The 14836-nt window shown below is 36.7% G+C and overlaps 1 protein-coding gene across 1 annotated transcript; it reads left to right on the top strand.

Annotated features, from left to right (window-relative positions):
* Nucleotides 1-1308: 1308 nt before the first annotated feature.
* Nucleotides 1309-13359, top strand: LOC101160226 (dual specificity protein phosphatase 22-A). Its single transcript, XM_023951106.1, has 7 exons — nt 1309-1346; nt 2723-2805; nt 3688-3770; nt 4366-4415; nt 7387-7461; nt 8789-8960; nt 12807-13359. The coding sequence occupies exons 1-7, from the start codon at nt 1309-1311 to the stop codon at nt 12897-12899; spliced, it is 594 nt and encodes a 197-aa protein (XP_023806874.1). The 3' UTR covers nt 12900-13359.
* The last annotated feature ends 1477 nt before the right edge of the window (nt 13360-14836 follow it).

The raw sequence follows: 14836 nt of genomic DNA, 5'->3' as shown, positions 1-14836 counted from the left end.
TTTGTGCTGGTACCAGAATTCAAATAAAAATTCATTTTGCAATTCAATACTAAAAAAAACTCATTTCAATTCATTGTTTGTTTTAAAGACCCACTCCAAAGAAAATGTTGTTTTCTGTATTTTAACATGTTCTTGTGGTATTTTTCTCATGATTGAGGATATCTATAAAAGAATTAAAGATTAAAATTGCATTTCTGATTATTTTTATATTCAAATAGTTCTGAATTAGGAGCAAAAGAAAAAATACTATTTGAAAAAGTTTGTAGCTGTGAGGTGGGTGTCACAGTCGGCTGGCCACAAGCTCCAACATTGCTCGCCATTTTTGTTGAACTGGGAATGTTAACTTGGGGTTTTCAGAGGCCGTAGGCTAGCGGTAGAGGGAATAAACAGATGGATGCTGCTCTGCAGAAACTATGTCCTAGAGAATGACACTTTTCTTTCTTTTTTTTTGTGTGTGGCTAGAATCAACATAATTATAATGAAAAGACCACTGGGAATGCCTTTAGAATAGATCAAAGGATGATTGGAGTGGGACTTTATATTATCTTTAAGTAACCTAGAATCTATTGCATGTTATTTTGTGTGTGTTTTTGTGTCTCTGTCCTTGAACATTTCTTGTATGTTTACTGGAAGTAAGTTATTTTTGGCTTCAAAGATGATGAGTGCCGTTTTAAGTTTCACTAGTTCCCATAACTTCAATAAAGCCGACTTTACCAATAGTGCATTTGTATGTATCCCATAATCCACACAATGAACTATTCCAATAGATATGTATTTTAAGATATAGAAAGACTGTAGATTTGTTTTATAAGTATTTCCCCAAACTTCTACGCTGTACTGTAAATATGGTAGTATTATTGATAAATATATTAGTGAATGTGCTCTGTGAATGAGTGTAGCTCTGACTTATTTGTGGCTTCCAGCTTATTTTGTGGTCCAAAATTTCAGTCACTCTTTCCAAAACATGATTATCAATAGCAACTTTTATTTCTACGTCTGCAGGAATGTGGAGATTTCCAAAAATCATGAATTTAGTTTTGTCAACATTGAGTGGGAGTTTATTTTTGTCAAACCATTGTTTGAGTTTCCCCAATTCTGTATTTACCATTTTTACTACTTTAATTCAATTCAATTTTATTTGTGGGGAGCCGGTTTAGCTCGTGCTGGTTTTTCGGCGCCTTCCGTCTGTGAAACCAGGGTTTGAATCCGGGCTGCTCCTTATTCCCTTCTGTGCCGGTCCCAAGCCCGGATAAATTGAGAGGGTTGCGTCAGGAAGGGCATCCGGCGTAAAACATTGCCAAATTAACCATGCGAATCCTCCTCAACAGAGAGGTTGTTTCGCTGTGGCAACCCCTGATGGGAGGAGCTGAAAGAGGAAGAAGAATTCAATTCTTTATTTATATTGCCCAAAATTTACAATAGTCATCTCAATGGGCTTCATACCAGTAATTGTGTAATAAATATGAATCATACTACTTCACTGAGATTCTCCCCTGTACATACCATACTTGTGTCATCGGCATATAAAAAGTAATTGAGTGTATTTGACACCATGTGTATTTCATTTAGATATAGGATGAACAATGTTGGGCCTAATATTGACCTTAGCTTAAATTTAGCAGGGATGTGTTCCATATCTTTCTAGTTTCTTTCCTAAAATGTTGTGATCAGTAGTGTCAAAAGCCTTTTTCAGACTGATGGACACTCATACTGTGAACTCTTTATTTTCTGTGCCATTTATTGTTTTTTCCCTTAGTTGCGTAATCGGCATGGATGTTGATCTATTTTTTCTGAAACCATATTGGTTGTTGGACCTTAGTTTATGTTTCTCAAAAAAAACTGTTCAGCCTTGTGAGGAACACTTTTTCAAAAATTTTGGAGAATTGGCAGAGTAAAGACACTGGTCTGTAATTTTTTAGTTGGTGTTTGTCCCCTGATTTGTGTAATGGAATTACTTTAGCTCTTTTCATTTTTGTGGAAATGTTCCTGTTTGAAAGGATAAATTGCAAATGTAGGTTAGCGGGTCAACAATGGAATCAATGACCTTTTTCATCACCATGATATTAATTCCGTTACAGTCTATAGATGTTTTGTTTTTGAATTCTTTGACGACTTTTAGAGTTTCTTTTGCTGCCACAGGTTTCAAGACAGTTTATTTCGTCGTCTAACTTTGGCTCTATTTTTACAAAATATTAATTGAACTCCTTAGTCATGATATAGCTTTATAAGGTGTTAGTCATTCTGAAAAAAAATTAGTTGTGAAATTATGACAATTCTTTTACATTAAATATTATATTTGCACGAGGTTCCAAAAGGGTCATGAAAACCGTTAGCCCTAAAATTTTGCCAAAGGTTGGCAAAATATGTGCCTACTGCTACAGGACTTTCTATCTCTTACTCAATTAAAATGCCATATACGTATTTTTAGATAGCCTGAAAAAAAGGTTTTTACATCTAAGGTTAGTTAGTAAAATGTGAAAGATCGGCTTGTAATTAGTAAGTTAAAGAAATGTAAATCTATACTGTAATTGATCTGAATTTGTTGTGCCTTCATTTATAAAGAAATAATTTGTCACTCAAAAGCCTGTCTTAAATAATCTTTCTCTCGTTGGGAGATTTTCCACACTGCAGATGGTTGTTAGAACGTTAACAGAGCAGGGATTTAAGATGTGATAATCCTGTTTGTAGGCCTTGTATGCCTGTTAGAATCTCAGACCTAAAGCCTTAAAATCCTACCCAGCCTGATCTGGGCTGGTTCTTCTGCTTCACAGGTGGTCGATGGCCTCTACCTCGGAAATATCAAAGGTAAAACCATTTTTTATTTTTTTTTATTTTTCTAAAATGACGGATGGATTTACTGTGAAAATTGAGTTGTGCAGCCCTGGTTCTTATAGGACTTTATGTCTCTGCTTAGGGTCATGTGTGACAATAAATGTCATTAGAAATGCACTTTTTTTTGCAGTTATGTATGTTTATATTATACTTAAGGCTACACTGTGGCATATTTACCATGTTTGCATTGAATTGATTCTATATGAATGCAAGTTACAGTATTACTATTGTATTTTATGTATAATTGCAATAAAGATCATCATCTTTTAACATCATTCTTATGAGATTAAAAAGTGATGTGCACTTTGTTGGTTTGCATTGTGGGGGATTGAGTTTTTTTCCCCTTAACATATATATAGAACCTATGGCAGGCTGAGAATCACTGGTTATTGTTGCAGAGTTTCTGTTTCTTCTTTTGTCAAATGTGGTTTCTATTGTGCAAAGATCCAAATAACTAACCCAAAAGACAGGGAGTGGCTTTCTGCGGCTCGACACACAGCCTCTTCCCAGTAAATGTAACTTTCACTCCATTGTAACTTTAGCCATCTTAATAGCAGCTGTATCATTTATTTTTAGTGCAAATGAAAGACACAGCAGTTGCAGAATCCTTAGCAGCTTTCAATAAAGTGGTCAAAATTATTTTTTCTTTTCAAATATCGAGTCTTAACTCATGCAATTTAGAACTAATTGTTGGATCAATTCTGCTTTGAATACCAGTCTTTTGTTCCTGTAAATGTTTTATTGCATCACCACCCATATCACATTAATAGATATCACATTAGTTTGCTTGTTTAAGTTCATATTTTGTGTCAACATTTTTTATTATTATTATTATAAAGATTTTTTACATCACAGATGCAGAAACCAGAGAAAGTTTGTCAGAAAATAGCATCACTCACATCCTCTCTGTGTACAACAATCCTCAACCTGTGTTTGAGGTTAGTAAACAAAACCATTTGAATTTGTTTTGTAAAGGTTTTTTATCATATTGTTTTAGGTGAAAAATGTTAGTCAGCTTTTACGGATTTCTCAAAGATCCAGTTTTGCCTACTTGCCAGCAGAGGGCAGTGGTGAATCATGTTTGAAGAGTTCAATGTTATTTCTGCAGTGAAGGTTTTTAACCCTTGTGCTGTCCTAGGCACTTTAACATTGGGAGTTGGGTCATCTAGACCCACTAGACAGTGCGCTAAACCTTTTTCTTCAATGATTTGTAAACCTCACTGGTTTCCATGGATTACATGAAATCCACTCCACCTGTGTCATGGTAGGGAGAACACGTCAATGGTCATCTTGACCCCATAGGACAGCACAATAGTTAAGGGATCTAATTTCATCATAGAGGATACAGAGATTTTTATTTTAGTGGTTTAATCCAAATCTATGTCCATACAGTCTTTTATTAAATGTGTAACACTGACTTCTGTTGGGACTATATTTAAAGACATTACCTAATGTGTTAATATGCATTTGACATAATTAATGAAAAACTTACATTCTTGCAATTATTTTCACATTTTCATCAATGTTTTGCAGGACAAGAAGTACCTCTGTATTCATGCAGTTGATGCTTCCAGCCAGAACCTGTGAGTACATATGGATGTGGTTTTACTAAGATGCATCAAAGCTATTTCATTTTCCTTAGCCTATCATTTATTCTCTTCTAATTGCATGTTGCCGTTGAAGCCCTTACAGAAAAGCGATCTGAAGAAGGACAGATGATTTTTAGTAAACAAACGAGGTCTAAACTCTACCATCAGGTTTGTGTTCTGTTTGCGTGAGAAAGGGATTGAACTTGTTCACTGAGAGATTGTTCATCAGGATGCCGACTGTGTGGAAAGAATGCCCGCCAACCCATTAGTCATCATGCTAATGGCTGTTTATGCAGAGCTTCGGACCGTGTGCGGCACCAGTTGATATCCAACTTATTTGAATAATTTGATGAGAAAAGATAGAGGGGCATCAGACATGAGTCCCATTACTAAGGAGACGTTTCCTCTGCACTGTATTCCACATAAAGCAGGAGCAGGACTCTTAACTCGATTGGTTCTCTTCTGTGGGCGGTGGGGCTCCTGCACAGACACCTGTGGAACTGTAGACATTTCTGTTCATCTTCTCAGGCTCCAGAAAGTTCAAATAAAAGTGGTTTTAGTTCCTTAAAAAAAAGTCGAAATACGCGTCAAAAATAAAGCTCAATGAAATTAAGTCACTTATAGGTTGAGCTCAAGTTGTTGGCTGGATCGGGCTTTGAGGTGTCTGACCTCATGTGTCGCAATCGAGCGTCCCTCCGTCAGGCAGCAGAGGAAGGAAACCTCCCAGTGACATCTGGCTCGACCACCCTGAGCTTTAATAAACCCCCGATGTCACAATCAGAGGCTCGACTGATGTCAGGGTGAGGCCAACTGCCACGCCACTGCGCTTGCTGTCAACTGGGGGGGGGGGTGTCAGCGCGATCAGACCTGATTTTTAACATAAAACACTTCAAGAAACACATTTATTTGATCAGAACTGCACTGAGGTGGAAGTTTAACTACTGTGTTTAATGTTGGGTGAATGTAGAGTAGATGTTTTCTCATGAAAAATCACAGTGCACATTCGCCCTCAGGTTCTCAAAGTTTTTGTAGCGTAGGACCAAATTAAGAACTCGACATTAGACTGGGGGCCAGTTTTGGTGAAATAAATGGATAACCAGAAAAAGTTGTTTTTAAAAACATTAATGACCAAGTGTCATTTGTACAGTTAACCAGGCCCTCCAGATGTTTTCCCAGTTGCGGTCTGAGGTTGCGGTCCAGATCTTCAACTCGTCTAGTAATTGTATCATTTGACAGACTTTCTTTTGCTCTAGACAAACAATGTCAGCTACTTTCTGCACACATTCTTTTTGCAAACTCCCCGTCACTGAAGGATTTGCTACGCCGGGCCATTTCCAAATCCACAACGTAGCTTCTGTCACAGCTTCACTGGATTTAACCATTTTTGTAAACATCTGCTGTGCAGCATAGCCTCGTTGTAGTTGTTGGAGTTTATTGTTGTGCTCCTCGCCCGTCAATTTGTCATCGTTTTTATGATTTGTAGCATAATGACGAGTTATAGTGATTTTTTTTTGAGCATTGCATTTGCCTGCTTGCAAATCAGGCACATGACTTTATTCAGCCCATGAGGAACGACAAAGAAAGCATTTGTCCACTTAGCTTGACAGCGCCTTTTCTCCTCGCCAACACGACGTTTTTCCTCAAAGGAACCTGCTCTGGCTCTCTTGTATTGAGGGCCACAAAAAATCTTCCCGCAGGCTGCCATTGGACCCCGGGCCGCACTTTGAGAACCCCTGCATTAGCCCATAAAGGTGTTAACCATGGCTGAGTTAGAACTATGTCGTTTTTTTGGTAAAACTATAATGGACAAATTACAGTTGTTTAAATAATAAGAAAAAAACACTAATACAAATCTATCAAATTCCAGAACTTTTGTTTCAAGTATCCTGCAGCATTTCAGCTCTGACTTGTCAGTTGACTTGTCCAAATTTTTGCTCATTTAGTCTGCTGATTTTGTCTTAACATATTTGCATACTGAACAAGACTGCAGGAAACGTCCCTTTCAGGAAGACGGAACGATCTGCTGAGGAGACATCTTTTGAAAAGGAGATTGGGGCTCAGGAAGGAGGGGAAAAAAGAAAAGTGGCAGCCGGTCTATTTTGGCTCCTGTCTGTTACTCTGTCTGCTGTTGAGTAACAAGCATCTGCTCCTCAGGAGACGGTGCGATCAACCATGCGCTTCTTGATTGTGCAAAACACTATCAGTGTTTCCTGACAGTTAATAAGAGTATCTGAGGGGCATCTGCCCTTTCCTGTGCTGTTTTGAAGAGGGTCTTCTATGCTTAACCGGCAGCTGTTTTAACCCTTTTTGTTCAGTATGAAACTTTTTGTTTGCAGAACACAAGTTTTAGTTGCATTTTGAGTCAAACAGACTGTCTCCAAATTTTAGATACTAAGTGAATTAAAGTGTTAATTTAGCAGAATGACAAAAACAAAGATTACTTCCCTTGTCTCTCCCTGCTGTCTGCACTCTGGTCTACCACAGACTCCTTATTTGAGCAGAGCCAACATTTTTGTCACATGACAACTTGGAGTAGAGGAAAAAAAACTCTCCACAGCAAGAGATTTTTTTTTTTCTAAATTAAAAAAAAAACCCTCATCAGAGCTGCGTCAGTCCTTGCGGAACAGTTGCTCTTGTATCTGAGATCCAACTCCAGTTTCTACAGTCAGATCAGAAAGTCATCACAGCTTTAGAAGCTTCTTTGAACTTCAGTACGAGGGCCTCTTCTCAGGAGTTTCAGTTCAAGGTGTTCTTTCTCAAATCCTTGTTATATGAGCCTATTTTAGCTTTACTGTGTTATTATGAGAATCGTGTAAAACTTGTTTTTCTGAGGAGTTTGGGTTTCTCTTGATTTAAAGACATGTTTCCCCCAAACATCATATACAGCAGACTAGAAACTGTCTGTCTGTCATCCAGATGATTGATCTTTAAAAAAAAAATTCTATTGTTTTGCGTGTTTTTTCAGAATACAGCATTTCAAAGAGTGCATTGGCTTCATTCACGAATGCCGCTTGACTGGTGGAGCTTGTCTGGTTCACTGGTAGGTTCTAGGTTCAAACCTTCTCTGAAGTCTGTAAAAGTGTAAACAATGCTTGTCTTTCAAAACACACTCTGAAAAAAAAATCCTTCTAGGAATACATTTGCAATCGTTTCAGAATAAAATTCAAATGCAGGGGACTGCTTTCATGTTAAAAGTCCCACTGTGAGCTTTTAATTATGATTCTGCTGTTTTTAGCCAAAATCAAAAAACCTGTGCCGTTTTCTAGGACGTAATATCTACAGAGGGTGGTACTGTTGGTGCGGAGCAACCCCACTTCCCCTCCCCCTTCCCTCCCATTTGCTGAGAGTTTTCTTATTTATAGTCTTTACAGCTAACTTATAGCCCCTCACACCATCAACCTAATATTATCAAAATTGGTATTTGGTAATGCAACATAAACAGCGAGCAATATAAGCGAGCCATCCAGCCGTACAGTTTTGAGGCAGATGCCAGCTCAAGTGAGGATTACAAAGACGTACATGGATCTATTTGTCTGCAAGTGGATGCATTGGAATGGAGTGGAGCAGGGAGCTTGTAGCCCGTCCATTGTTTTCTTTACGCAACAAATATGCTCTTTTTATCTCACTGCATTTTTTTGTGTGCTCCTGGATTAGATAAATTAGATTTATCTGTGCTTTTCCAGATGCCACTGCCACCCAATTCATAATGATTTGAATAAAGAAACACTCCAAAGCTCAATTTTAATCTTAATATGCTTTAATTATATTCTCCATCATGAGAAAAACACCACAAAAACATGTTAAAGACAACCAAAACACCATTTTCATTGGAGTGGAAATTTTAAATGTTATTTAATTAATTATTTTTTTACTCAAAGCACCAGTTTGCATGCAAAGTGCCACTCAAATGGGTTAAACCATCGCAGCATGCTAAATATGAATGACAGTTATTGTCCAGTTCAGTCCAGATTGTCCTTATTGCATTTTATAAGTAACAAATGCATTACAATCTTTAACATAAAAAGTATACAAGCATACGCCATATACTAAAGAGTTTTGGCTGTAATCTCCATTCTGATTAAGCTAAGGGGACAGTGAAGAGGAAAACTGGAAGATTTCGAAGAAGAAAAAACTGCTGCATCGGACTCAGTAAGTGCGACCAGATCAACTGCTGCAACCATTTGAGAGACAGTCCAACCCAAAAACACTGGAAAATCTGTTAGAGGGCAAAAGGAACCAAGTTAGGAACCGCAGCAGTGAGGGAACAGGAAGCAGACCAACACACTGAAGCATCTGTTAGGAGACAAAAGAGGTGTGCTTAGCGACTGCAGCTAATTTTAAAATCCCTTCAACATCTGTCTCCTCAGCCTGGCAGGGGCATCCCGCAGCACCACCATGGTAGTGGCCTACCTGATGACCGTCACCCACTACACTTGGGAGGATTGCTTGTCTGCAGTCAAGTCTGTGCGTTCCTTCGTTGACCCCAACCCTGGCTTCCGGGACCAGCTGCAAGAGTACCAGGAGACGCGAGTGTCAGAGGTATATGTTAGCCAGAGTAAATTTAATAGTCATTTTTTTAAATTCACGCAACGCTTCACAAAAACCAGTGTAAAACATCTGTTTGGTAAAAATGTAGTTTCAGAGACTTACTGTGAACTATGTACAACTTTGTTCATAACAGTGGGTTTAGGGAGTGAACAAGCCAGCAAGAAGAAGTTAAATGAACATCACTCAGCTGAGTTAATTTACTTAAAATAATCATGAACAGACAAAGGGTGAGGGGTGTCTCTAGATATCCTATTTATTTCGGTTCATGTGAACGGTCATCTGGTCCATCTTAAAACATGGGTCACAACACAAATCCCAAGAAATCCAAAAATCTATGGATGTGGAGTAATAAGGAGGTACCAGCAATATGTATCAATGGGATGTTTCTCAGCATATGATTTGCTCTGAACAGTGCAGTTTGAGAGGTAACCAAGTCAAATGGTTGGGGTGGGATTATATTAGCTTGCTTCTTCCCACTCCTTTTCAAGCAATAAATCAAACTCTACTTATACCTCAGTTAATGATCACTGTATTTATTTCTGTAATGAGTTTGATAAATATGTGTAAATTCTTTATTGCTTTGACTACAATGCTTGAAATAAATCAATAAAATCAAAATCAAATCAAATACGGGTGTCAAATCTGCTGGCATTACACAAAGCAGCCATGGGGACTCCAGTAAAGGCTGACTTTTATTGGCCAGAATAATTATTTGATGGATAGAGTACTAATCAAATTAGCCAAATATATATTCGATACCTTTGTCCACTTTTTTCTTAATGTGGTCAGAGTTACATTCTTCATCAAACAGTCTATCATTAACATTTATTAGCTGCTGAAACTTGGAGTTTAACCCAAATCAAGGCTATGATTCACCCCTTTGTCATCCTTTCGCCGTAGGTGTTGCTGCAGGTAGCACAGGTTAAGTCATAAAATTTGAATACTGTGAGGAGCGTTGTGACACACTTTAGCACGTCTGCATTCACATTTTCACACGCTCACACTTGAAAACAAGAAAATGAGAAGGAGAAAAAAGAAGATGAAACAGAAAGTAATACAGTTGTGAAGCACTTATAGTCATTCACAGATGAAAGTTGATACCATTACTCAATGGCAGTTTTTTGAAGCCTTATCATTTTTTTTCCATTTTAGGCTGTGATGCAAACTTTTAACATTACTATAGGGTTGTTTTTTTTTTATTGGCTTGGGGAAGATTAGGTAAGATTCTCTTGACCAGTTTAACCAATCTTTTTTCTAAGTTTTTAAGTGTCGATTTATTTGTGTCCACCTAACTTTTTGAGGTCTATCTTCCCCTCATCATCCATTCGAGATACATAATGCCTTTTGGAGAGGGTCTAACACTGAGAGAAAAATGATCACTGAGCATTGCTAGAAGACGACGTGTTTTTGAGTTTATTCACGCACAGCAAAAACGTTCCTCATTCCAGACAGTTTTTTTTTTAAGATAGACATTATTTTGTAAAATATTTTTAAGCTCAACATTCTTGGCATGGTGACTTATATGCAAATTAAAGCTCTGTGGACTGGTAGATGGATTTGAACCTGACAGGGCAAATTCTGCCTGGAGGTCTCACGTCACCTGCTAATGTTAGGCATTTCAAGCATCCATTTATCTCCACGAGGCTTTTTGTGCAACCGTTTTTTTCTTCTTTCAAAAGGCAATTGGCAGCGAAGGAGCATTTCTCGTAAACCAGTAGCTTTCAGCTAAAATGGTTCAATACAACAGCATTAAAAAGGTGTATCAATAGCAAAAAGCTCATTAATTAGTTAAATGTTATGTATTTTCAAATGTATATTTTCATGCATGACTAAAGTAAAATGTGTGTATTTTTGGGTTTCTTTTCTTTTTCTTTTTCAATTAAAAACCCAAATAAACAAATGAATCAAAGAATTTGGGCGATTGTTTTATGACAATTAAACATTTTATAAAACTAATACATCAAGTATGCATTATACATATTAGTAAAAAAACAATAAGAGCTAAGATTTGATGCTCTGTTGCTGGTGTTGCAAAACTGACATTAAATCCCAATTTGCCTAAATATTGCATTGTGTATTAAACAATCTGATTCTTAATAAAGATTATATGGAGACTTGCAGCATTTAGTGGCATTAACAGGCCTATACACCAATATATCTTAATGTTTAAATTTAACCGTGGAATCTATTCGGAATATTCCTTTTTGCTTTAAGTCCAGAACAAATTTCAACTTGTTGTGAATTTCGTACAGATGAAAGTCAAAGGTAGACCCATTCACTAATAACCATCATCTGTTGGAAGTAAAACATGAGTTTTCTGTTCATAATTTCGAAGGATTGGAGCAGTGTTTGCACTGGGTGTGCGTGAAGGGGAACTGCTGGGGTTTGCTTGGATTGCATTAGCTGGGGTTTTGTTCATCACGTGTTTAGCCTTACTGTCAGCATCTTGCCACACAACACAGATGGAGAAAAAAAAATGGTCATCATTTGTAAAGGTTGCCCTGATTTTTCTTTTTTAGGATTTAAGATTAATTGTTGTTGTTTTTTGTTTTTTTTGTATCTGTAATTTTTGCTAGTGTGTGAACAGTTTGGTCTTCCAGCCAAACAAGACATGTGAGTCCCACTGGGGAGGGCAGACAAAGCTTTGTTCCTAAATGAAAATAAATTATCAAGGAAGAATTTCAAGAGGAAAAAACACAATGAGATATTTGCATATCTGTAAAACAAATGCAGTGTTCATGATGAGAGGATTTGTGGTGTTTGTACTGATAATCATTTCTATCTTTACACTTTGATTGCTAGCTGGAGCTCTTATCCAAGCTGACTACTGTAAACCCGTTTCAAACGGGTTTTACTTTTGGTATAGATATCTGTCTTACACTTGAACCTATTCTGCAATGTTTACTTTGTAACGTTGTTGGATTGCTGCCCTGAACGGTCTTTTCTGTGGTCCTTAGGGTTTGGTTTAATGACTATGTTGATGTTATCAGTCAGTGCATTGCTTTTTGACTATGATTGATGCAACAGTACACATTTTTAGGAAGATGAATGTATTACTGTAAAAATGACTTTCACTTCATTTAATTCAACAAAAATTAGGGATTGCACAAATCTGTGGCTAATTCTTAGACAATTATAGAAAGTTTGTTAAATTCATGCGGTGGTCAAAACAAAGTCCAAAGCTTTTGTGCATTTTGATAAAACTAAAGGTGAATATTATTATTAATAATAATTTTCTAATATCTATGCTTTTGCACAATCCCATTAAGTCTTAATAATATAAAAATAGAACAAAAACTCAGCAATCGATCAATGTCGAAATGTGTTTCGACATTTTGGGAAATGTTGCATTAATGGCTAAAATGAGATTCAATTATTATAATTATAAGTATAATTAGATATTGAATCCAGGTCCAAAGTCCTTTCTAGAGACTTTTATTTTTTTAACTTAACATTCATTATTACCTTTAATAAGATCTAGACAGAGAAGAAATGTAGCACTGTGGCATGTGAAAGGTTAATTTAAATTAAAAAAATTACGTTATATCTTATTTTGTACACTAACCTAGCAGAACTGCTGAAGATTTGACGTTTTAAAACAAAGATTACATTATATAAATGCCCCCTGTAAAGCTATGCAATAAATATAATAATAATAATAATAATAATAATAATAATAATAATAATAATAATAATAATAATAATAATAATAATAATAATAATAATAAATGTGTGTCAAATCAAAGTATGACTATCATTTGCACATTTAATGTAATTGGTTGTTAAGTACACCAACAATGCATTCAAAAATAATTGTGCTTATCTTTTTATCTACAGTATCGAGCCTGGCTAGAATCCAGCTTCCTCTCCAGTCCATTCAAAGACTCTGACCAAGTGGGAGCTCTACTGAGTCAGCGCATGGAGCAATAGGATGAAACACACATGCTACTGAAGTCCACTGTGTCCTAACTAAAGCCTTAAGGGGGAAAAAAACAGAAAAAAGTTTAAATTCTCACATGAAAGTCTTTGTTTTTTCTTGAACTCTTAGTTGTATTTCTCTATTTACTTTCAAGGCGCAGGGCCTTACTGTAAACATTTCCATGATGTGGTGCTGAGTACAGTCACAGCAGTACTGCAGACGCATTACTAGAAACACGACATCCTGGACTGGGCTTAGATAAACTATAGCTATGTTGAAAGAAGAATTACTCCAAATGTTTTCCTGATTTGAATGAAGCGTTACATTTTTAATGTCTACAAGCTAATTTTTTTACAAGATTATTTTTTTAATAAAAGAGTGACTTTAGTTATATATTTATGGTGTCTTTGTTTAGAAAAAAAATCACATAACTAATGAGACATTTAATTGCCAATAAATCTGCAGTATGAACATGTGTCTGTGTTGATTCCAAAAAAAGAAAAAGAGTTATGTTTCTTCTTATTATTTTTTTACTTTTTCCTAGAAAAGTTATTCATTGTCTTTCACTTTCGGCTTCTCCCATCAGGGGTCGCCGCAGCGAAACAACCCTCCCTCGAGGATGAGTCGCATGGTTAACTTGGCAATGTTTTACGCCCGATGCCCTTCCTGACGCAACCCTCTCAATCCAACCGGGCTTGGGACCGGCACAGCAGCAGAGAAGGGAATAGGGAGCAGCCTGGAATTGAACCCAGGTTTCATGGACGGAAGGCGCCGCAAACCATGTTTAACTAATCTCCCACTTAACTAATTTTCTGTTTGAAGTAGGTCAGCAGCAGATTGATCACAGTTCAGAAGGAGAATTCATCCCTGGAACTGCTTTTCACTTATTGAAACGCCACTGACTAGACAACGATTCTACATGTCACATACACATAAATGTAGTTATTGAAGTGCTAATTTTTGTGTCAAAAATGTTTAGTGTGTGTTGTTTAAACAGATGACACCACAAATGCAACGCGTGACTGCATTTCAATTTTCAGCGGGGAACATGTTTAGACAGGTAGACTATTTTCCAGAGGCATACTCGTTGACAACCGTTTTATCCTCATCTTTTGAGGTTTTTTTTTCTCTTGGTCTTTTCTGTCCTCCATCACAAGTGACAGCTACTTTGAAGATAGGTCAATCTGTCATACAGATAGCTGGATAAATGGATTGATGGATAATGTCTGTGTTGAACTACCAACCAGTAGTTGAGAGACAAAAAACAAATTGACAAAAAGACCTGAAATTTAAAGACAAAATAATGATTAAAATAATAATTTTTTGTAGTTGCTTCAGCTTCACCAACCTGACCCCTCTGTAATAAAATCATAATACCGTATTTTCCGGACTATAAGTCGCCATTTTTTTCATAGTTTGGCAAGGGGTGCGACTTATACTCCGCAGCGACTTATATTAGAACTATATTGAAATAAATACATTGTTAACCCTCCTGTTATGTTCATTTGTGAGGAACAGAGATGATGTTCCTGGGTCAATTTGATGTATGAGGTATGTTAAGTGTTAAGAGTATGTTAGTGACTCAGAGAATCAGCAAACCATTTTTTACAATAAGATCTTGAAGGCTAAAAACATAATATTCTACTTTCCTATGATTTCATAGATTCAGAAATGCAATAAAAATGACTACATTCTACAAATACAGGATGAAAACATAGTATTAGTTTGACAATGAGGCTTTATGAAAGGAATAAATAAATAAATATGAGAAAGAATTACTGTGAAATTATGAGATAAACAGTCTGCTATGATTGTGTCATATGAGTTTGTGCAAGTTATTATATCTTGGTCTCAGATTTAGACTTATAGTCCAGTGCGACTTATCTGTGTTTTTTTCTACTTTAAAATGCATTTTTGGGCTGGTGTTACTTATACTCCGGAGTGACTT

The sequence above is a fragment of the Oryzias latipes genome, chromosome 3 (assembly GCF_002234675.1).
Source record: "Oryzias latipes chromosome 3, ASM223467v1".
NCBI lineage: Eukaryota > Metazoa > Chordata > Actinopteri > Beloniformes > Adrianichthyidae > Oryzias > Oryzias latipes.
The sequence above is the reverse complement of the archived record's forward strand: the minus strand, read 5'-3'. Positions and strand labels throughout refer to the sequence as shown.

Excerpts from the sequence above, each read along its gene's own strand:
- LOC101160226 (XM_023951106.1), top strand. The coding sequence starts at position 1,309 with ATGCGAATCCTCCTCAACAGAGAGGTTGTTTCGCTGTG. Across the intron at positions 1,347-2,722 it reads AGAGAGGTTGTTTCGCTGTG|CCTTAAAATCCTACCCAGCC; the intron begins GCAACCCCTGAT and ends TCAGACCTAAAG. Across the intron at positions 2,806-3,687 it reads CTACCTCGGAAATATCAAAG|ATGCAGAAACCAGAGAAAGT; the intron begins GTAAAACCATTT and ends TTTACATCACAG.